This window comes from Manis pentadactyla, chromosome 3 (assembly GCF_030020395.1).
Source record: "Manis pentadactyla isolate mManPen7 chromosome 3, mManPen7.hap1, whole genome shotgun sequence".
Lineage (NCBI taxonomy): Eukaryota > Metazoa > Chordata > Mammalia > Pholidota > Manidae > Manis > Manis pentadactyla.
In genome coordinates this window covers 169,332,622-169,358,393 of record NC_080021.1, presented here as the reverse complement: position 1 = coordinate 169,358,393, position 25,772 = coordinate 169,332,622, and the positions used below count along the sequence as shown (strand labels likewise).

At 35.9% G+C, this 25,772-nt stretch overlaps 1 protein-coding gene across 5 annotated transcripts in view; it reads right to left on the bottom strand.

Moving 5' to 3' along the window:
- Positions 1-4,227: 4,227 nt before the first annotated feature.
- Positions 4,228-25,772, bottom strand: part of CCDC171 (coiled-coil domain containing 171) — a 369,406-nt gene continuing 347,861 nt past the window's right edge. For all 5 annotated transcript variants that reach the window (XM_057498705.1, XM_057498704.1, XM_057498703.1 and 2 more), the window contains one exon: positions 4,228-6,683. In XM_057498705.1, coding sequence (XP_057354688.1) covers positions 6,456-6,683 — 228 coding nt within the window. In that variant the 3' untranslated portion in view covers positions 4,228-6,455. The remainder of the gene's footprint in view (positions 6,684-25,772) is intronic.

The following is a 25,772-nucleotide window of genomic DNA, read 5'->3' as shown; positions in this document are numbered from 1 at the left end:
GTTATGTGGAGTCCTGCAGGCGGTGCACTATTCGTGCAGAGTACGATGAAGATGGTGCCCTCTGAAGCTCTGCTTGCCAGCAGCCTGTTATGTTCCTCAAGGAATCTCAATCCCAGGCACACTTCAGTAAGAACATCATCACCATTAATTATCAGAGAACACAATTTTAATTGTGACTGTGAATGTGAACTCTGATTCACAGGAATCTCTCTATAGTCTTCACAACACATACTTAGAATATTTCTCCTCAGCCCAGAGGAAAACTTAAGTGTACTCACTTAGCCTGTAACCATAAACACACTCAGTGAGTTCGATAGTCAGCTGTACATAAAGATCACTAGAATGAACTGTTGCCTTTAAACCTTAGGTCCTCAGGATTTGCAGTGTTCAAATTCCAGAGCTTTCCATGCAGTTTTACAGTGGACACCTCTTACTTTCAGACCAGAAGTGAGCTTAGAAAAAGTAAAGAAGAAATATATTTTACTTATTGTGGAAGAAAAAGGGCAAAAATTAGATGTTCTATTATGCGTCCTATATTTATTTCTTGGAGGTACTTTCTATTAGGCACCAGTAGGATTCCATTCATCCTAGATTGCATTTAAGATTTTCCCTTATATAGTATCCCAAAACACAGAAGGGATCTAGCAAGGACAGGTACCTCCTCTTATAGTCTTGTCATTAGTGAATACTTTTGAATATCTAGCAGCTCTTAACCTGCCAGCTGAGATGTCTTTACATCTAAGCAAGACTTTTTATTTTACATAGCTTCCTACAGCAGCACATTTCTGGATCCACTCACTGGGAGGACTCTTGTCAACAATCAGCATTTCACTGGCATTAACAGACAATAAAAGACAATAAGCATGACTCAATTAAATCACAAAAAACTGTTTCAGATAACATTATCCCAGGAGTTTTCAAAACCTATGTGGGGCCTCTGCTGTGTGGCTAACATTAAGGTCAGTCAGTGTTTTGAAAACATGTGCTGAAGCACCGAACAAAACTACCCATAAGGTGCTTTAGAGGAAAGAGCAAAATTATTTTTGATTTATCTCCTTCCCATACTGCATCCAGATATTTTACAATGCACAGTATGCAATTATCAATTAGGTCTCACTACTGCAAAGATTAAGAACTAATTTCCCTTTGAGATGTCAATGGAAATTTAATTTGCACAGAAGATACAGTTTGGGAAACCTTTAGAGTCAGACCTATTTAAAACCAACCAACAAACAGTGCAGACAGTGGTTCAGAGAAAATATGTAAGCACCCACCATAACAATTTATAAGATATTTGACATCTGGGTATGCCAATCAACAAATCCCACAGCCAGGAAAAAGTCTTATAATAAAATTGCCAAGATTCAAGAGGAAAGATGGCACTCTTCTACCAATATGTAAATGTACACACATTTATGTCTCACTCACCAGGAAGGCTGGATGTGTTTCTTACAGAACCAGAGATTTTTTGTTTGTTTTAGTTCTGTTTTTGTTTTTGATCTAGGTTTAAATCTATAGCATTTTAGGTTTCATTATATTGAACACGTAAACATTTCAGTTAAAACTGCTCTCATTGCACTAAACCATTAGAAAAAAATAAATGATTTCAGCAAAGTAAAAATAAATAAAACAAATTCATATATCACACAATAAAAATTTTTTAAGATTTCATTGTTTGAGGAAATTACTAAAATTCTTTCCCTTCAATTGCAGCAAAAGGCATGGATAAATGACCATGGAGAGATGTTGAACTCATGAGTAAACAGTAAAGGAAAATGTTCTGGCACATTTAAGATACATCTTATATCTTAAATTTTAAATTATTATTTTAAGTTATGATTAAAAAATTATTAGTAAGTTACAAATTCTTTCAAGATTGAATTTCTTTTGTAAGAAAGCTATAAAAATATGTTAATGAAGGTGGAAATCAAATAAAAACAATCATTTTAAGTAGATCTTTAAGATAAATTTAACACATTTAAAGCATGGTAGCTTTTTTAAAAACTGTAGACATTAAAATACATATGGATATTATAGGTTAATTAAGAAATTATTAAAAATGATGGCAACAGAATGACTAAATGTCTTTAGATAGACAATTACTATTTATTAAATTTAGAACCTAAAAAGACTTAGAAATTCAAGCTATGAAGGCAACCAATCAGGATAACTTAAAATAAGGAATGAATTTTTCATTTGAAAATATTAGAAGATTACCATATTAATTTTAAAAAATACTTTAAGTTTACTGGTTGTATTAGTTACCTATGGCAGCTATAACATATTATCAAAAACTTATGGATTAAAACAATACAAATTAATTCTCTTACTGTTCTGGAGCCTCTGCTGGGAGATCTGCATCCTGGCCTTTTGTAGCTTCTAGAAGAGTCTGCATTCCTCAGCTTATGGCCTCTTCTCCCACCTTCAAAGCACATGGCTCCAATCTCTGCTTCCCTCATCACATCGCCCTCTCCTCCCTGTAGTCAAATCTCCCCCTGTCTCTCTCTTACAAGGATACTTGTAATTGCATAAAGGGCCCCCCCATATTATCCAGGATAATTTCCCTTATCTCAAGATCCTCAACTTAATCGCAACTGCAAAGTCCCTTTGCTAAGGTAACATTCAAGGTTTCATGGATTAGAACAAGGCTATCTTTGGGTGTCATTTTTCAGTCTACCGCACCAGTCCAAAAAATACATTTAAAAATTCCCACCTCCATCCTAGGAGTTACACAAGATAACACTTTCTTGATCAGCTTTACCTTGTGTCATTTTCCACTGGGAAGTTATAGCCTGGTTAGACTGGCTTACATTCAATATCTTTCAACTGAAGGTCTGTCTCTGAAAGTATCTATGTGGTCTCTCAGTCCAAGCTAGAGACACTGGACAACATAATGAAGGTAGCTGGTTCCTTTGAAAGATAGGTACAGACATCATTATTCTTCCCATTACTAGTCATATGGATGGATGGGTGGATTTTGCTTAGTTTTGTCTAATCAATGGATTAGTGATCTATATTTCAAATCAAAACACATTTCTCAAAATTATTCCTAACTGGTCCAGAAGGCAAGCCTCAGAAAGTAGAAATAATGTGGGCCTAAGAGTTACAACTATGTGCTTACTAGTTAACTACTAGGTTCTATGTGATACTAGGTAGTCAAATGCTCAACATTTTAGATACTCAGTTATTCATCTATGAAATGATGATGCAAATTATACACCAGAGATTTATTGTGAAAACACTTTAGTTTTGCTATAATGGCTGGCATAGGATAGTTGCTCAATAGATACTTGTTCCTTTCTATCTTTTTTATTAAAAAGCTTGTCTACAGAAGTGCATAGTACATACAACAGGATCAGTTTATCACTGTTTAGGATGGTCTAAAGAATAAACTCAGATACAACTGTTAAAGTAATATGAAAATAATAATGATCTCATTAAGCATTCAATAACAATATGTATTATAAATGTGAAATAAAGTGTTGCTAAGTTTAATAAAAGTCTGACATTTGGGAAATTAAAGTTGTCATTTAACCATTTAAAAGGTTATTTACCTATGTCATTAAAGTATCATTGAATGGACAATTCTCTCAATTTCCTATACCTCTTGCATTTGTATTATGTCATTCCAAAATGTTTACATCAAAATTCCACAAAGCCTCACTTAGTAAGTATGACTTAGGTATCAGAACAATAACTTTAAGAATCCTTTGATAGTGATAGATGCTACACGTATTTTTCTAGATCACAGAAGGTTAGTAAGAAAATCCACATACTAAGGTGTAAAGTAAAACTTCCTTTCCCCTACAAAAACATTTGAAGCTCTTCTCCTGAGAAATGTCTACTTTATGTATCATTCTTAACGGGGTAAAGAAGTGAATAAAGTACCGTCCCTGCCAACAGAAGACAGTTCTCAACTATGCAGCAATTGGTCACTAACGTGTTCAGAAGCAGTCTAGAGTTCCTCAGATCTCCATAGGATATGTCATTAAATCTTCTCCTCCCGCTGGGTCTGACTTCTGGGGAAAAAAGCATATGGTATAAAAATTACTGTATTTGGTAGTGAATACTAATGAGTGCTCAGGAGCCTCATTCTTCAGTCTCTATGGCCTTTAGCATGTAGCTGATTGTAAGTGTGACATGCTTTGACTTGATTTAATAATCTTTTGAATTTATAATTCAGAATCTACTATTTAAAATGTATCTGTAAAATCAGAAACCCACATATATGGAGAGACATACACATTTATTTTTGGTGTTATCCCATGAACAGATTATAAAATTAAGGCAAGAAGACCAAGGTCTGTCCAAGACAGAGCTTACAAAGGTGCTCATTCCTCTTAAATTAGTACGATCTCGAAATCGATTCAACACAAACACACTTACACAAACATAGAAATATAAGTAATAGGGTAACACTGTTTTTCTAGTGTGGGAACTGGAAGCTCAGTGATGTTATGTGGACTAAAAAGCTGTATATTGACTTCTATATGGACAATATCTTCATCATTGTATGGAATGGCAGAAGAAAGTGTTCTGTAATGTGCAGAAATCATTCTATCACCTATATAAAACAATCAATAGCATTTTCTGAGTTATAATAATTTGCAAATTGAATTTCACACGTTAGATTACACAGAGCATATTTTGCAATACTCAAAATCCAGAATGGCTAATAAAAAGAATTCCAAGGAAATAAATAAGAGAAATTTGGTTAAAGATGTAACTTTACTCCTTATAAACAGCTTTCTAAAGATTTACATAAAGCTAATTATACTGGCTTAACACTTGAAGAAATAGTATTGTGCTATACAGTATGACAGTAATAGTGCTGTGTTACCTCAGATGGCATACATCACTTGGCTAATTCGGCTAATAACACAAATAGTACACAAATTTATTTACCAAGGCCAGTAAAAAAATTCTCAGAAATTGGGTACTTTTGAATCAAATATCACTGTAAAGACAAGACAATACAGATTCCATAATAAATGCTGTTATTTTCTAATGTGCCCATAATGAAAAATAATATAAAATACGGATTTTGTATCAAAAGTCTTTTTCAAAAAATACAGTCAGAAGTTAATATCCACATCAGAAGTTTGTATCACTGGGGAGTTAACTGATTAATACAAAAACAAATACATATTACAAATATTCTTTTGTTCTTCACTTAATCATGATGCAAACTGCAAGGATTTAACCTTTAAGGGTTAAAGAGTTTAATCAATGTCAATATCTGATCTTCTCAAGGCGATAAGGAACAGTCTGTCTAGCGAAACCCAACAGAACATCAGTTTGTCAAGCCACAAAGCACCCAAAAGCTTGTCAAGTAAGTTACCAGAAACCTCTTTGTGGTCAGAACTCAGCTCCTTCCTGCTTGACCTATTATTTGATATTTGACCACTTGGTTGCAAGACACTTGCTCTTTCTAGCTGAAATGTCACTGGGGCATCTTGTCAGCTCCCCGACATCTTGGCCTGACATACAATTTTACTTTTGTGTGCTACAAGGCAGAAAATACAGGGCAATGGCCTTGTTTTAAATTCTGTCAGCATCAAAGATGGGCGTCACTCTCGGGTCCTACCAACAACAAAAATAAAAAAGGAGTCTATTTTGAAGGTCAAAACAGTCGTTACCTTGAAGTTTTTTAGCTTATACTATTTAAGTATTACCTGCTGTTGTACTGGTGTGGGAACTGTCCTTATAAAGCGCCTAACCATACCACAGAAATCCTCCCAGCACAATTGCTCTACTTTCTTATCAGAGGCAGGCTTGATAAAAGGATGAGTTTTCAATGTCTGCAGGGACCAAATTCAGCAGTTAACTTGTTCAAATGGGCAAGTGGTATCATGTAGCTTTACAAGGAGCAACCTGACCTTCTCACATTGACCAGGAGTGACATTATTGTGCAGGAGGAGAAGCAGTCACATCATTTCTGTTTTGCACAACCTGCTTAAAGTTTGCAACTAAATGCTTGTCTTCAGTTGAGCTGACAAGAGAGAAGAGGGGGCTCAGTGAACCATGGCAGGGCTGCCATGAAATGACAGGAATCATTGGCATACATTTCAAATAGCTCTTTCAATCCTATTAAAGTATTGCAGTCCTGCTTTAAAATAGACAAGTATGAAACAACTTTGATAGATAGAGACTAAAATGGCTTATTGATTTTTTTAAGTCTGAAGGAAATTACCCAAAATGTGTCATTCTTTAACATTTAAAAATATGTTACATAAAAATGAGCAACTGTGATAATAAATAAAACTTAGAAGGAAAAAAGTTGGTTATTTCATTATTCAAGAGACATAGATACCTGCACGCATCAAGATATCATACAATTTAAAACCTATTGCCACTTGTGCTGAAAAAATATTTAACTGATATGAAAACCCCCCTTTGAAACAATTTTAATTGTACTGTTAACTCTTCCCACATTTTTTTTTTATTTCATAAAGTCATAATCCAATCTGAGTTGGTCTTTTGGCATTAGTAGACATGGTCGCTGGAGAGGAATGAGGGGACGTCCGAGCGTGGGGTGCAGGCTTTACAAATGTCTCCTTTAAGAAAGTGTAAGTTGTATCCAGTTCAGCTTTTAGTGGCAAAAAATCCCCGACACCAGTTGTGTCAGCAGGAAGGGCAGCTCTTGAAGGAATGGAGAGATTTGAATGGTCTCGTGACTCTGTCTATGATATAAAAAAGAAAAAATAAACAAACATAGAATTGGAAAGTCCTAAACCAAGTCTAAAACCATAAACAGAGAATTGGACTAAAAACCACTGTACTAGGAAGTGGGGTAGAAATTGCCACTTAAATAATCTGTATGATAATATATAAATATTAAATTATTTTCCAAGTGTGCTTGAATCTCTTATTTGTTCTATGTCACAAACTTTTCAGGACATCACAAGTTTGCCTAAACACTAAAACTTTGTATGAACTTTTATAAGGTTATTGAATCAAAGAGTCACTATGATCAGGCATTTTTACCTCTGCTTCAATCTGCTGGCAATTTACAGAAATACACAGCGCTAACAGAGTTTATGTCATTTTGCTATGCGATATGCGCTGTATAACATGGAAGATTCAACTGCTTAGAAAATGAACTTTGGGCATTTTTGTTTTTCAAATCTATCAGCCTGACTTATCTAATGGATAAACATAGCACAAAAAAAGATGTCAATCCCAGTGGCCTCTAGAAAATAGCATACTTGACATATAAAACGATAATGAGGTGAATTTTTTGCCTTTACTTTTGATAATAATGCCACCACCTCCTTGTTTTAGTAAAAACTGGTCTATTATTAATATTCGGAAATCATGTATCAGAATATGGGATTGCAACTTGAAAGCTATTTGTCACATTTTAAAACATTATCGGTACCCAGAAACCATTGGACATCAAATTTAAGAAATCCACACACTCAAGAAGTACTTGAAAACAGAATATTTTGATGAAGCTATATATTTAAGCCTAAAGTGATACTGGTAATCAGCTTTTTTTTAAAGTCATTTTTAAATTCATTTAATATGAATGATGTCTTACCAGTAAAGCAGATAGGCATTATTTTATGACATTTATAGATAGGAAAATGGTGATCAATTGTATGTCAGAATTTTCCAGATTCCCAGCAAATAAATATTGCTGAGGTAAAAGTCTAGTCATAAATGTCTCCAGTAAAACCCACATTTTATATTGCAGGGCATTTAAAAAAAATCTTCTTGGTAGATTCTCTTACAGTTTTGACAACAAAATAGTGTGAACTCTAAGGATCTGCTTTATTATGTTATGTTATACAAAACCATTTCTACATGTGAAAACAAGAAGGAAGCTATAACTGGCTTTAGGAAAGTATTATAAATTCAGCTGTTGTATGTGTTACCGTTTTTGTGGATTTTTTAAAACTACAACTGGAGGAAAATCAATGGCTGCATCTAACACCTAGTTCAGCAATTTTCTTTGATCTCTGTTCTTTTGATTTCTTGATACTCCACTGCAAGCCTAGAGCTGACAGAAATCATCTCTTTTTATGCTGGGAGTTAAGAAGCACCTAAAATGACCACTTGAATGGCTTTATGAAGAAGAGGGTTTAGCTATCCCCATGGAAGGAAAAGAAATACTGAGATCATGTGTTGACCCTGATTAACAGCACTGATGAGATTTCACTTGCAAAAGCTTAATTAATACTGGACCTGAGTGTATCAGTTCAGAACCCAAACACATGTATCTGACTACATCAGAGGCACTTTTACTGTACTAGAACTACCTTTTCTGATTTTTTTTTTTAAGCTGTGAGTCTGAATTGGCAGCATCATTACCTGATTGATTTTGCTGCTCTAAAGACTACAATGCCACCTACAAACCTATTCTGTCAGACCTGGGGGTGGGGGGAGATGCTGGAGAAGCAGGAGATGGTGTGGCCTGATTTTCTTCTTAATAAAACTTAGAGCAACAGTATTCTTTATTACGATAAAAGAACACTGTCAGGCAAGCCTTCAAAAGCTTGTTATTACATCTTTATACTTCAAGTTCTGGTCTAAGAAAACTACGTATGAAAAGAGAGAAGTGTTCAGGATCAGACTAAGGAAGGTCAGGTATTCTCTGAAGGTATTTTCTTTCAGATGCCTTTGACTAGAGAAAGGTGTGCCAAACTGAACAATCACTTCTGTTTTGCAATAGTAAAGATATATATAATTTACTCAAATCTGTACTATGTACTTGAAGTTGCTTTCTCAGTCTTGTGAGTCCATCGTCCTAACACATTACACATTAGGAAGGCTGTTCTTTCAGGAAGGCCTCCTTAATAGTCTGTGGATCTTGGCCTCTATGAAGTGATCCTTCTGTTGCCTTTTCTTATTTTACTTTATAGTATGTCTTATTTTCTACCATGTTATCTGAAAGCATCTTTTCACCTAACATTACTAAAAAACCTTGAAATGGGGTGTTGAGCATTTCTCTAGTATTTCAAATCAGATCTCATTTTTGCATAGTTATTTTCTGACCTTATGCCCTAACCATGGAAAATAACCTTAACAAAAACAGAGATTTCCTTAAAGATTTGCACCCCCAAGTAAACAGATATACTTTTGTGCAGTTGAAAACAATTTATTTTGTTACTAGGTGTTTGCTATAGTCATCCATTTCAAGAAAAAAATTGTTTTTCATGAAATGGGATAAAATCTGATTTTAAGTCACTTAATAGCTTAAATACAAGCCAGCAAAAATTCTGGTGAAATCCTGACTTGAAAATGTGGTGTTATCTTACTAACACTGATGGACAGTGAGTTCAGTGGTGTATGAAGGGACTTGATAATATGGGTGAATGTAGTAGCCACAATGTTTTTCATGTGAAACCTTCATAAGAGTGTATATCAATGATACCTTAATAAAAAAAAAAAAAAGAAAATGTGATGCTAAAAAAACAAGTAAATATGCACTATTTTTCTTGCTACAAATAATATTCAGAAACATAACACTTTTAATATGACACAGAGAATAAAAGGCAGTTAAATAACTTTTTATCAGAGACCATTAAAGTTAATATTCGCGACCTGATCTTACATTTTAAATCTGTAAAGTCCATGGTCATTTATGTTACCTTCTAAAACTGTTGAGGTGTCCTGGTAGTCTCTCGTGTAAATATAAATTTAAGCAATTTTTCAAAAAGAAATTAGTTACCTGAAATAAAAGCTAGGTGCCATGTGAATCTTTATGGAAGCACTTTTATTTATGCAATAAGCTGTAAATGATTCTGTTTGAACTGTTAAAGTCCATCAGCTAAATATATATTCACAACACCAAATGTGTCTACTAAATTTCTGTGTTTTAAAAATTTTATGAAATACAGTAATTGGAAATGTCCAATAGCCATTTTTCAAGACTTTAATATCTTGATTTTCTAAGAGTGTTTTCCCAACAAAAAAAGTAAATAAAGCATTAGTCTAATAATAAGATAATCGCCCAATAAATTCTCTATAAATCAAACCCATTTTGCAGACCAAGGCTTCTGAAACAATGACACTAAGCAATTTGTTTTCTGTGTAACATTTATGACCAAGTTAAGTCTTCTGGAATCAATTATTATAAAAAGTGACGGGTGATGTGGTTCAGTAAGCCTGAATAGTATTGCATGGAGATTATGCTAGGTGCATTGTTTGGTGGAAAGAGTTCTAGACTGGAGATCACTAAACTATACAGTTTTTCCTCCCAGTTCTATTACAGTCTGGTTGGGTCCCTTTGGGCAGGTGAATCAGTTCATCTAGGTCTCACTTCCCTTGCCTATAAGATGAAGAGCTAGACTCTTTCCAGCCCTAAAGGTCTACAGAGTATAATTCCATGCTTGATGGCATTTGATATTACGTTAACAGCCAATTTGTGTGGATGATGCTAACCCAGAAATCAGAATCTCCCAAATATAATACTTAAGATTTGGAGAGGATATAGATAAGCCATTCTTCAGGGGAAGGAATACATATTACACATGGTTCTAAAAAAAAGTCAAATAGGTAACACATTTAGCCAGTTTAGATGGTGTGACTTAATTAAATTAAATTCTGTAGTACATTTTTTAGTACTTTCTCCATGATTATGCTTTAAGCTCTGTAAATTACTGATTTGTTTTAAGTAGAGTGTGCAACTCCACATAGCTGATGAAGGATTCCAAGTACCTACAAGAGGGCCACAATGAGGCTCCCTCGCCATTTCTACCTTAGCTGCTAATGTGTTCTTACCACTAGAATCTCAGTACTCAGTTTCAAAGAGTTTTCTTCCTTCCAAATACTTCAAGTGAGTTCACCATATTCCATTTTCCAGTCCTGCCATGCTGGCATTCTAGGACACTGCAATTTTCATTATTAGCATTGGCAATAATCATATATACAGTTATCTACTGTGGAATGCTCAAATTATATATAAAATATATACATGCACATACACATATACATGCACCTGATAAATACATATACTTGCTATATGCATTGTCACACATACTTTGTGTATACAGATGTGTGTGTATATAAACATATACATGTATATGTGCTGGATGATGCTGCAGGTCTTCCCAGCCTGACTCACAAGCTCTTTGCTTCCCTGGCCAGCCCTGTCTACCATTTCTCACTTGTATTCTGCAATCCAGTTACATGCAACTTGTGAGTCTCCAAACAGAATGTTGCATAGCTCACACCACCTCCTCTCTGTCCACTGAGATACCCTCCTGTCCTTTGTGGGAGTGACTGCCTGCTCAAGTTTTCCCTCTTTATAAGGCCTATAGATATCCTTGCCCCACCTTCCCCAACATTAGTTAGCTGCAACACCCATTCACACTTTTATATTTCTTCAGGACATTTATTTCTCTATTTTTACTCTATTTCTATACACTTTCATCTCCCCTGAAAAGCTATGAGCACCTAGCATGATGGAATCATGACTTTGTATTTCTATCACTTAGCAGAGTATCTAGGACTAAATAAGATTTCCAGTTAATGAATGACTGACTGAACAAACCACGTGTGTAATTGCTTTGTGTTGGTCTTATATTACTATTTGGCTATTTCATGTATATACAGACTATTTCCTAATTAAAAGTAGCATAGTATAGTGGGAAGGAAGCTTGGATTTGAAGCTGGAGAGACCGCAGGTTCTAATCTTGATTTTGCCATGTATAAACTATGTGATCTTTGACAGGTTACTTAATCCAGGTGAGCCTGCATCTGTATCTGTAAAGTAGGAAGAATAATCCTTCATAGAATTGTTGTAAGGATTAAATGAAATAATAGACATAAAAATTCATGACATATGGTAGCTCCTCTTCTTCACTTCTCTTTTTTGCTCTTCTCAAATGATAACAAATACCAAATTTATAAGTTATAGATAACATGTGTTGAGCATATAGATCAGGCTCTGTGCTAGGTTTAGCTCCACAAGCATTAGCTCAATTGTCACAACAACTCAATGAGAAAGTGCTACTATTACCCTCATTTTATAGTTGAAGAACAAGGGCTCAGAAGAGTAGAATAAATTGTTACATGTTGCAGAGCTTGGTAAATTGTAGAAAGGGATGTGGCTTTTGATCCATCTGATTCTTCTCCTTTATGCTTGACCACTACCTTATCATGCCACCTGAAGAAGACAGCACCAGGCCTATTTTATATCCAGAGCTATTTTGTAAACATAGTAAAGGCTCAGCAAATCTCTGTGAAACTGAAAACTAAAAGTACACAGGTTGTACAAAAGGCTAAAAATAAATGTTTATATTTTTGATAACATTTTATTATCACTCAACAGTTGGAATATCCATGGTACTAGAGCAAATAAATAAATTTTATGGCATTTTCATAAAGTAAAAGTTCTATTCACCAAAGAAGCTTATATACTGTTATATTCAGAGATAAAACTCAGCACTGAAGTTTTAAATTACACAAGTACATTTAAACTTTAATTTTAAATTACTTTAAAGATGTCTTGTACCTGACAAGACAACAATTCCCATTTTCTTCTCTTGGATATTTAGATTTCCTGACATGATTGAGGTTGGAAAAAAAAGTCAAAGAATTTTCCCAAATGGCTTTTGCTCTTTCTTTTTCTACTTCCCTTCACTCCCTTGTGCTCTCAATCTGCTCCTGTCCTGGCAATTCTGATATACCTCATGGTAGAGAAGAACAGAAATGGCCAGAAAATGCAAAGGGGACAATTTTTCCTCTGTGTCTTAGAAATATATATTCCCAAACAAGTCAGAATTTGAAATGTAAATATACCCATAATACAGTATATAAAAAGGGACAAAGATTGAATAAATAAAAAGTTAAGCATACTATTTAGAAAAATGCCACTGAAAAATTGACATGACAAGCTGATAAAAACATGACAGTTATGGGTGACTTACTTAATTTACAAAAGGCTCATGCAAATAAAAAAAAGAAAAGACAAACCTAATTAGAAAATAAGCTAAGGATAGTGTATTTATGAAGACGGGTTCAGCTGTAACAGAAAACTAAAAATGTGATCGGGTTAAATAAGATAGAAGTTTCTTTCCTTCTGACATGGCTATTTGAAGCTATCAGAACTCTAGGCTACTTCTGTCCGGTGCTCCATAGCATCAGCATTTGGCTTCCACCTCAAGGTCCAAAATGGTTGCTCAAATTCTAGCCATTGAGTCTGCATTCTAGCCAGAAGAAAGGTGGACAAGGAAAGAAGGAGCCACCACTTACATTCACGATACTTTCTAAAACCATAACACTTTTGCCTATATTCCATTGGTCAGAACTTAGGTCACATGGATAACTAAACTTCAGGGAGTCTGAGAAATGTACCTTTTATTCCTGAGTGGCCCAGGTAATATTCAGAGGTTCTACCACTAAGAAAGAAAGAGAAAACAGCTTTTAGGAGACCACTCCCAGCCTCAGCCTCAAATACAAACTGGCTGTTTGGTGTGGGAGGGAGGAATACAATAACCAATAAACATATGGAAAAGTGCTGAACCTCATTCATAATTAAAGAAATGCGATACAAAATGTGCCAATGAAGAATACTTCTCATCTATAAGATGGGTAAAAATTTACATGTCTGGTGATACCCACTGCTGAGAAGACAGGGAAACAGATAAGCTCATACCATGTAGACAGGGATGTAAACCAGTACAACCTTTCTTGAAGACAAAATTCTAAATGTACCTGCCCTTTGATCCAGCAGGCCCACTGCTAGGCATTTCTTCTATGGCTACACTCAAAAAGTTCACCAGGATGAGTATACAGATGTATTCACCAAATCATTTTTTTAAATAGTAAGACATTTTAAAAATGAAACTAAACGGTCCTTCAACAAAGTGCTATTAAGTGATGTATGATACAACCATTAAAAAAATTGAGGTAAATGTACTAATAAAGAAATATGTCTAACCGAAAAAAGAAAGTTCAAAACAGTGTGTGTGTGTATAAAGAGAACCCATTTGTATTTTTATAAGAAGCATAAACTCACATACATGCCTATTTATACCTATTTTTCTTTTTGAAAAAGGAAGCACAAGAAATTGTTAATGATCTTTGGTTTAAAAAGAGACTAAATTGGAATGTGGATTATTGAAAAAAAACCTTTAAAGTTCAAATTTTTATTTCCACGGTTTTTGTATCTTAAGCTATTTGAATCATGAACAAATGTTATGAAACTGGCAGATAACAAAAGTAAAAATTTATTTATTAACAAATAAATGGAAGAAATGGTAACCCTTGAGAGTAATCAAAAATGAAAAGTAAAAAGATACTTATTGCCAATCAAAATTGAATTAAAAAAATTACGATACTAAAATGTTAGTGAAGGCATTATGAACCAGGCATTTATAAATTGTTGGTGATTGTACAGAACCACTTGGACTGTAATTTGGTAACTGTCTTAAATGGATAATGCCATTTATCCACCAATTCCATTTGTGGCTAGGCTTCTTATATTAACAAGGAGCAGATAAAAATTGGAAGTGTTCCCATATTCAACAAAAGAAGTATGGTTAAGTAAGCCATAGTTATTTGACAGAATATTATGTAGGTATAAAAAACAATTGAATAACATGGACAAATGCTTAGTCTTGACCAGGAGTCAGAAACATTATCTGTAAAGGGTCAGATAATAAACATTTTAAGCCTTGCAGGCCATATGTTCTCTGTTGCAACTACTAAATTCTGCTGTAGCCTAAAAGAAGCCATAGACAATTTGTAAATGAATTAGTATGACTGGGTTCCAATAAAATTTTATTTATGAGTACTGAAATTTGAATTTTACATAGTTTTTACAAGTCATGAAATACTCTTTTTCTCTCTCTTTTTTTAACCATTTAAAAATGTAAACACCATTCTTAGCTCACAGGCTATACAAAAACAGGTGGCATGTGGATTTGGCCCACAGACTTTACTTTGACAACCCCTGACCTACACTTAAAAGTGAAAAGGCCATACACAAAGTTGCATATGATTACTTCTGTTGAGTTATTGGAATTACTGCAATTTTCTTCTAAAGTTCTGCATTTTCCAAATTATCTACAATAAGCATGCCTTACTTTTATAACTAAAAACCCTTTATTAAAAAAGACTAATTTTATATACACTGTAACCCATATTTTAGTATAGTTATGATCCTGAAATGTATGTTTCAAAATGAAAATGGAATTAGTTATTACAGGTCTCAGAGGGTAGGGCTTTAACCAAGTGTTTTGCAAGACTTGAAAGATTTTAGTATAGCTGAGTATACTTTCTTTTTTCAAATTCTTCAGTTATCTAACTCATATCTACAACCTGACACTGAGTAAACGCCCAAATAATTACATAGAGTAACTTGTACCTCTCCTCTGCACATATGCAACTCCTTGTGCGGAGTGGCTACTTTAAATTTGTGTGCCTTCGTTTTACTCCAAATAGTACTTCCAGCTGCCAAATTACAACTTCTGTGGTCAAAGTGTACACATGTCACTCTCTCTCTGGGAACTATTAGGCAAAAGTTTTTCTGACCACTTTTTCATTACTGAAGAATTTCCTCTTACAGTTATAAACCTTGTTTATTCAATGTCAAAAACTTAGTAATAATCTGGAAGCTATAAACTTAAACCTTTTAGCCGTGTTCTTCTCTGGGTGAAATTACTGACCGTGTATTCAGGTAAAGAGGAGAAGAAGGAAAGAATCATCTAAAATGTAAAGTTGTTTGAAAAAGATGACTTTCTTAAATCTTATTAACATTGTATCTATTAGTGACATATCTCAACAAAATTAGCAATAAATTCACATTTTAAAATTTGAAACCCATTCTGTCCATGCTCCTCCCTTCCACTACTGCTTTAAGCTACACTCCCTTATTTCACTATAGCACAACTAAAATCTCTAGCATTTCCTCAGGGGATGCTGCAAACAGTCTTTATTTCCCCACTGACCTCCAAGATACAAGTCCTATATTCCCCAGGGCTGTTGATCCTTTTTCTAGCGCCACGGCTGGGCCTTTCTGGAGGGACTTGGTATCTTCAGTTAAAAGAATGTAGTCCATTTCTCAGTGAGAGAGGGGTACTTCAGATGTAAGACAAATCATGTGATCTGGAGTTCACATCTGTGGAATGTCTTCCAATCACAATGAGCACTGGGGAGTATGTTCCAAAACAAATCACTTAGCTGGCAATGACATTTCCTTTACATGCTAGGCAGGAATGTTATTTCTGATAGAACCAGGCCATTTCCAGCAGTCTCAAACCAAACCTCTCTCTAGGCAGAACATCCTAGAGAACTGTAGAAGAACGCATCAACTACAAAATTCCAAACTCATGTACCTACAGATTACATTTCAGGAATCTGTTTGCTACATTATCAGTTTCCTATAACAGACTTTTCCCCATGCTTCCATAATGCATACAGTATATCTAAACCCACATCCACCATTATGCCCTAAATTAGCTCTATTCATTAATTCTTTCAATAAATATTTATTGAATATTCACAATGAGCCAGATACTGTTCCAGGTATTGGGATACACCAGTGAATTGCACACACAAAAATTCTTTGTCCTCAGGGAGCTCACACCATTCTTAATTAATCTGCACCCTGAGCCAGTTTTCCTTAAATTATAATTTAGTGAAATACTATGTAATGACACAACTGCTGGCACTAAGTTTTGATGTACAGTGGCACTCGGAGTTTCCCAGCTTCATTGTTCAGTGGACATAGACAAGATTCCAATACTGAGTCACATTCCCCTGATTCTTCCCTGACCTGCTCACACAAGACCTCAAATACCCTGTACAGACCCCATCAGGAGCTGCTGGATGTCTGTCCCCCTTCGCTGGCTCCTGCCTCCAGCATGTGAGAGGGCTCACTGTGCTACAGGAATGATGCCTCTACACAGAACTGGCCATGTGCCCATCCTACCCTCTCTGTCACCTAAAAACTGTGGCAACCCTCACTGGGACCCAGTGTCTCAAAGTGTCTGTCATGAACCATTTCTTTCTGCTTCCATTTATAGGTCCTTTTTCTAAGGGTCCCTAGGCCTGCATGGGGCAGAAGTACTAAGCAGATCTCTCCCCTTCCCATCTCCTTCTCTAGGTACCTGCCCACAAAACCTCCACTTAATCCTTCGACAATCAGTAAGGCCCTCATACAAATTAACTCCCTAAGAGCCTGTACCCCAATTTTTCAAAAAGCCCTGGACTTGTTTGCAATACAGTTCAGGCTCAGGGGAGGGTCTGCACACCATAATGAAATAAATGCAGGTTTCAAAGCTCTTCACTAAAATTTTTTCCTCCATTACAATTTAAGTGCCTTTTAACTGTCTGTAACCTAATATACTTTTAATATTTGTAAACAAGCTATTTCTTCAGGCTTATCTCTATTTCCTACTTCATCTCTGCTTTATTGTACCTTTGCTTATTATTGGAGAGCATTCAAATGTCTATTGAAGATAAGAAAAATAAAAGAATAAATGAAACTGATAGCACATGTTAAGCATAGAGAACGAATCAGCTATGAATCTGTGAGACATAGGTGGAATCCATATTTTAAGAACAGATAGGTTGGTACCCGATGAGACAGGTTACTTATAGACAGAGCAGGACAGAAAGACCACATATAAGGTAGAGATAAGCCACCTCTAGGCTAATATTATCCCTAAATTGTCATAAGAACTGCAGATAAAACGCCAAGCTATTCAGCAGCCTGAGTGACAAACTAGAGCTACTGGCCAGGTATACCTACGCTGCATCTCTCCTAGAAGGCAAGTGTGGATAACCAGCCCCAGGCACCTTCTGTCTCCTGAGCCTCCACCCTGGTCCTCCGAACCTTCCAGAGTGGAGAAGACTGCTGCAGCTGAGAAGGACGGGCACATGAACGCTGCATAACCAAGGAGTTGGGGAGTAAGTTCCTTCCTTCTGCTGGCTACTTACCACATCTTTCCTGCTTCTTGCTGTGTGTTTTAAACTGATTAGATAAAGTCCATGGTTTGAGTACCTCACAGGTCTGTGAGGCCTGCTGCACTGTGCCCTCTGGGCTAACCTGCTGGCTAGTGCCCTCACGGGCTACCCATGCATCAAGGTGACTGCCCATCAGACTCCTTTGCTCCTTAGTACTGATCAGAGCACTCATCCTGAACCATGCCCTGCTTTCTCCTATCTTGGAGTCTCTTTCACAAGCTGCTCTCTCCAGTTGAAAGGAGACATCATCAGCCCTGTCCCCAAACTTTCCCTGCCATCTAACACATCACATCAGGTCAGATGCCCCTTCCCTGTGTTATCCCAACACACCACACGTACTTTTACAGTAGCACAGTATCACAGTCTGCTGTTTGCTTACACTTGTGCTGTTCACTGCAGTAGCCGCTAGCTATTTGCAGTTATTTAATGTTACATTAATTAAAATTTAACGTAAAATCAAATAAAAACTAAAGTTGAGTTCCTCAGTCCACTAGTCACACTCCAAATGCCCGACAGCCACCCTTTTATCATCACAGCCAGTAACAAAGGACAGTGCTGGCTTAGTGCTCATTCCCTGAAGGCACAGGCTATTTCCTTCGTTTCTAGTGTCACCAGTTGCTTGAGAGTGACTGGCACTGAGCAGGCAGTCACTATGTTCGCCTACTGTTGAATGAATGGAATTGTCATCCACAGTCCAAGGAAAGCCAACAGTAGAGCATGTTTTGATACTAAACTTTTCTTTCTGAAAATATTTTTTTATTTCATAAATCTTAACTTTCTTAATTCTAACTTTCTTCAATTCCTCCTATCTAAAGTGTCTAAAGTTTCGGGAGGGACCTCACTATTCCTTTCTATGTTTACCTTTCCTGACCTTCCAGTGAGTGTCGTTCTGGTATTTTACCTTAAGCCGCTCTGAGAAAGAAAGAAAGAAGCCCGCGGCAGAAACCAAGAGGGAAGCTCTCCTGGCAAGTGTCCTCGCTCAAGACACCCAGGCAGGAATCCTAGTTCCCTTAAGCTAGAGTTTTTTTCATATCAAAGAAAAATGCATTCTTATTCTTCTGCTTTAATTTTCAATATTCATAGGCTCTTGAGAAAAAGATTACATTATAAGCTAAATTTGGAAGCAATCTAATTGTTTGATGTAAACCTTCAAAGTTTCCTTTGAGTTGAATGCCTAACTGCTTGGGCAGAAAAGGGGAAAAGACAGAATTTACATTCACTTTGCTAAACATTAGCATCTTTTGTTCAATCATTTGAATGCAGGACAGTTGAGGGGAACAGCTTAGAGAACAAGAGTTGACACATACAGCGTAAAATCTTTTAAGGTGCTTGGATTCAATGAGCGAGAAAGTGAGACGGAACCACATTTCAGCTTCCTCACTGTGCTCCAGTCTGCGGGAACTTTGTGACAGGTCTCTGTCTCTCAGCTACACTTGACTGGCTTTTGCTGACATTCAGCTGTCAGACGCAACCCTTTACCAGGCCCCTAACATGCTCCACAGCTTCACCCAATTAACTCGCTTTCACTTGACACAGCAGCAAAAAGCTTCATAATAGGTGGTCAAGGTGCATGGTGTCTGCCTGCCCTCGAACTGCTCACACACAGCAAGATGCTTAACTACTTTTCTCCTTGCCTGTGTGCTCAGAACTAATGTGACTACCATTTAGTCCCTCCATATATTGAATTGGACAGGAATCCAGGAAGTAGTACAGCGATGCATTAACCTGCTCAAAAACAGACCTCCAGACGGCTGAGGTTAAGTTTCAAACCAGTTCTCTGGGCCTTTCTGAGAAGATTATTTGATTTTTAGATAACTAAAATTTAACAGCTAGCAATCAATTTATAGTTAGTTTTTCCACTATATCCTTAATAATGTTATTACATATAAAGATGATCTAGCATAGAAAAATCACATTTGACAAGAAAGGGCACAAAAGCCTAGGTACAATTTAAGAGTATGGAATTCACTCTTCGCTCAAAACATTGCACTTTTTTTGGACAAACTAAACAATAAATTTCCTGTAAATTTCTGTCAGGCTACTTAGCCTTTCAGATGAAATACATTGTATATGAATATATGTTTGGCTAAGAAATTAAAATGTTACACTTATTTTGAAAAGTGATCTGAGTAATTGACACATTGTGTCACATCTCCCAATATGCTCAGACCTAAGCATGTATCAGTTTTCATTTATTTGCACTCTGAAAATCTGGGTGTAATGAAAAGAAAAGAAAATCAATGTTACATTAAGAAAAAGTAATATAAACTGTACTGTCTTTGGAAATTTGCACTTCTAAAGCTGTGTGATGCAGAGGCCACGAAAAAGCTTACTTTTTGAGAGGATTCTTTATTATTGGCATCCAAATGCAGATTCCTAACAGCTATTTTTAAGATAGAGATACAATTTCAAATCCAAGTATCAATAATCAAAGCTGAAAATCTAGTTATTGGAATGGGGATTTTAGCCTCCACCACAACAAACTAATCCTATCGGAGATTTGCTGCTACTTTACACAGGGCAAAGCAGAGTTTAACCTACCTCACCAGCTATACGAGTCTGAACTTTTGGAGTCAAGTCTGTAAGTGGCAGTGCTTTTGTGGTAACACCTTTAAACTGAAGAAAATCTTTCTCCACATAAAATACATTATTTGTTATTTTGAGCACTGCTCACTTCTTACCAGAAGCTCCAGGCAGTGGTTACTCTTGACTGAGTTGCCAAGCAATTAGGAAACCACCCTATATCCATTTTATTCATGAAGTCCAATCAATTTTTCCACCTACAGTTATCCTCAGTCTCATCGTTCTCCATCTCCATTGTTACTACCCTAATGCAGCTAATTTACTGTCACTTCTCACCTTGACTTCTTTAATATGACTTATCACAATTCATTGTAAGTGTTCATGTATATGTCTGTCTTCTCACAAAAACCAGCAGATCCCTGAAAGAAGTCCCTTAGCTCATTCTATTAAGGTTATAATATAAGATAAGTCTTAAGAAGGAGGACTCTGTGTTCAACCCAACTAGATTCAGATCTTGGACTCTATACTTGATAGTTTCTTTCATCTTAAAGGAGGAGGTAATAACCTACCACAGGTAGGATAATGAGGATTACATTAGTTAATGTACATATAGAGCTCGGCACAGTGGCTCCACACAGTAAGCAGGCACTAAATACTGGCTGTTGTTATTCTTACTATGATATCCTAACCCTTGGCAAAGTACTCTAGTCAATCTACTACACCAATTATTCACAACATATGAAGGAATGAGTTAAGAGTTATTATTCCTGTAAGTCTGGGTTCAGGGTACTTAGATAGTTCTACTTCAGCCCATTTTAAATAGTAGCTTAACTATTGGTTCAACAAAACCTCATGGACTTCCTAAGCCTAATTAATTTTTAAAGATCACTGTTCATGAACATCATTTCTGGTGAAGCTATGTATTTAGTCTTCAAATGTTACTAAGTAAATGGAGCAAATATTTTTTGAGACCTAGTTATATCTAAAGTGAACTACCCTTTTCTCTCCCTACATTTCCAGCTGCTGAATATTTTACTTGCCTTATAAACCAAATATGTTCAGAAAGCAGTAGGGTGTTTTCAAAGTGTATTAAATGATGCCATGATAAAGATTCATGGAGTAGCACTGACCTGCAGTACTCCCTGAAGATATTAAGTTGATTCTTGGGACCTGACCCTTTTACTTTCTCTTCCTAAACTATTGAGAATCACTAAAGGAGAGAGTTTACCAATGCTCCCAAGATCTCTTCAAAGCTGAGGACAGTCCCTGGACCAGGCAGGAACCTTGGAAGGAGTTGGAGTAGGAACAGTAGGAACAGGAGAGTCTGATAATTTAAAAATATAACCCTGGGTAATAAATCCCATCACAAATAAATGGGAGAATATATCCAAAAGTTCTACAAACACCCTATGAAGGAAAAATTTTAATGTCTATGAACAATTAAAGTCTCAGAATTTCTATAATATATGTGCAACTATAATTTTCTAATAAGTTCATGCAGAAACTATTTATAACAATGGTGATACACATTACTTGTTCCATTATCCAAATTCATGTTACAGCAATTTGTTGTCTATCTCAAATCCCAAAGTAGCTTGATTTGTTAGGATTCTGTTTTTTACTTTTTAAATGAACATAATTTTATTATAATAGGATATTATTTATGCAAAATAATGAGGCAGATTAAAATGTTAATTTTACAGCCTAAGAAAGAAAACCCTTATATTCAGAAAAGAAGTACTAAAGTATAAAAGTGCCATTTCCCTCTGCCATCAGTAAGCCAGACACTTAACAACAGATGTTGAAACCTAACTAAATAATATATTTTTAGGAAAGATACAAAACTGCCAGTTAGAAGGCATTCTAATGCTAAGTACAGTGCTCTGCCTAGAACAGAGGAGTCTGAGGCCTTGATAATTCCTTCCTACTTTGAGAACAAGTCAAATTTATAATTCTATGGCCAATTGATTAGAACATGATAGAAATAACACCAGTAATAACAGGGACTTTGCTGGTATCCTTCCTTTTAACCTTCATACAAGCCTAGAGAGAGGAGCTATTCTTATCCTCATTTTTATAGATGAGGAACCTGAAGCAGTCTTGAAGAGCCTGTTTATTGAACCAGGATCACACGGTTAGCAAGAGGTGAAGCCAACCTTTGAATAATCCCACTTGCCTGCTTCAGCACCTATAAACCATATAATATCAAGATGATAATAGCACTGAAAAATAATATATACCCATAAAGGTGTTGTTCAGTACTGAATAAGTTAACATGTATTAGGTTCTCAGAACACTGTCTCACGTGTGTAAAGTAGTGGATAAATGTTAACTAATCTTCCCCCTCCTCTCCCATCTCTATACTAAGCCTCTGGCTGGGAACCTGTATGTATCAACAAGCCCTGCTCTGTTTCATGTTCATGGACTGTGCCTTCACCTGAAGACACAACAGGAAAATACAGATGACTTCAGCCAAAGGGAGAGGTGGGGGCCACGGTGGTTCACAAAGAGCCAGCAGCCTCACCTCTGTGGCTTTCTCGCTGCCTGATACTGTAGGAACACCCAACCTTTCTGGATCTCATAAATACTACTTTTACGCAAGAGGAGCTTTAAGCTTATGCACATGGATGTACTTTAAAGACTGTAAAGAATTACAGAAACAATATTACCATCATGACAGAAAAAAAACCCCAACTCACAGCTAACCTTGATTGAATATAGGCCAGCATCATGCTGTTTCTGCTGACATAGTCTCCCTGTCCAGAATGCCTTATTCAAACCCTATCAGTCCTTCAAAATCAAAATCTCAAAAATAGTCCCTAACCACCCCAGTCCAAAGAGATCTATCTTTTCAAACTCCATCAGCATTTATCATCTTATTGCTTGATGTAAGTCTGTCCTGACTCACCAACCAGATGATAAATTCCACCAAATCACTGACTCTTCATTATGCCTTTTTTGTATTCAATCCATGTGCAGACACAACTATCTTTCTTGCATAAAATATGGGAAGAGAAAGAACTGTTAAAGATTTTAGAAATCTTCAAAAGGGAACAAAAATCATTGATCGATTCAACAAACTTTTGTTGGGTACTTAGTAATGAGTCAGGCACAAAGTGGGCCCTAAGCCTTTGAGGATGATTAAACACAATGATTAAACACCTGACTTCCAGACCCCAAGTTTAGCAAAATCAAAAATATACAAAGGCCAGCTGGCTTTGACCTGGGTCTAAATGTACAGGTCTGGTCTCAAGAAGTAGCACTGACCTGCAGTACTCCCTGAAGATATTAAGTTGATTCTTGCGACCTGACCCTTTTACTCTCTCTTCCTAAACTATTGAGAATCACTAAAGGAGAGAGTTTACCAATGCTCCCAAGATCTCTTCAAAGCTGAGGACAGTCCCTGGACCAGGCAGGGACCTTGGAAGGAGTTGGAGTAGGAACAGGAGAGTCTGATAATTTAAAAATATAACCCTGGGTAATAAATCCCATCACAAATAATTGGGGGAATATATCTCAATTCTCCCATATGATCCTAAAATAAACATCTGATTTTTTAAAGCTGGGGTTTACTCATCTAGTAACTCTTAACTCATTGCAATTAACTGCATTGCATATGATTGCATAACAAATATGATTTCATATTGGTGAGTCTGTTTTTTAAACATAAAGCACTCTTACCATTTATAGAAATAAAAGCAAACACAGTTTCTTATCATCTTTTATACGACGTACTTATATGCATCTCAGAAGTTCTGAGTTCATAAATTAGTATTTGTTTCTGGCACTGACCCAAAAAGGTCTTTTTACATTTCTAAATTTCTGTTCTTCTCACCCTCAAATTGATGAAATTGCCTAAATGCCATCATGCCAATTCTAAGGTCACTGAATTCAATGCATCAATGACAATAGTGACAAAGCTGTTAACAATGCTGAGAAACACTTATTACTATGTATAGAATTATTACTATGTTGCCATGAACTTGATAGGAAACAGGAAAACTTCACATGGAAAACTAATATCAACTAGAGCTGACAAGACAGCCAGCGGTTGAACTAGGGATCCAACTCCTTACTCGGTTGGTTTGGGTTTAGCAACTGAGGTTCAGGGTTAAGGACTATTCTCAGGCAGGCTGATATTCCCACAATCAATTTCTTAAACTGCTTTGTTTCTTTGTTAATTTAGTGTTCTACATTGCTATTAATGTTGTAGGAGCTCTTGATAATAGTTTAAAATATCTAGAGTACCCTATCTCTTCCTCTGTCTTCCTCTGTATTTCTCATGGTAAAGAAAAATAAACCAGTATTTTTTTTCTTAGGGATATGGAACGTCAACACATAAGGATTATTTTTACAGGAATTATGATTTCTACAAAACTCAAAAAATGTATTGTAAAGCACTCTCTTTACCTGAACTTAGAGCTTAAGAGAATAGTTCTTTTTACTCATTGTATTATTTTTAAGGGCCTCAGATGGTCTACCATTAATTCCTCCCCATCGCCATTATTACTTATTTACTATACTCCAATTGTATTCTTGTTCAGGTACTGAACAAGGTATAAACAAAGACAGAATCCCTGAGGTCAAGTGAACAATTCAAATACAATCAGATATCCTTTCCTGTTTTTCTTTAAGAAAACAGGGTAAAGGAGACCACAGAAATGATGCTTTCAGTAGTAACCTGACACAACAGATGATCTTAATAATAAAGAAATTCTGAACCCACAGAGACAGAGGACCAATGACAGCTACAGGTTTGGCTCTTTGATAAGTGAACCTCCACACAGGCTGGTGAACTTCAAATTGGGCAACATAATTTAGAATTTGTAATGGAACTTTAAGAAAACTATTCCTTATGCTCCAGGTATCACACTAACATCTAGGAATGGAACAATCTATCCACATAACATTTGTATTCTAAAGCGGTTAGTCAGCTAACAATCAACTACAATAAGGTACGACAAATGCTATAATAATATAATAGGATGTTTAGGGAGAGACTTGGGATTTAAAACTTGGGAGAAACATCAACTAAGCAAAAGTTAGAAAACAGTATTCCAAGCAAAAGAATCAGCATATATAAAAACTCATAAGAAAAAGAGGCTAGTACTAATTTTTACTAATTTAAGTAGAAAAACAAATTTAAATGAAAACAGAAACCAAAACAAAACTAATACCTTGGTAACTATTTGGCAAATACATCAGTAACTGGTTATTTTATATTAGGTCTTTGCATTGTGTGCTTGAAAATCAATTGCTCATTTTATACAATATTTGTGTATTTTGTTTCTAAATGATTAGTCAAAAGAGGACTTCAGGCTGCTGTT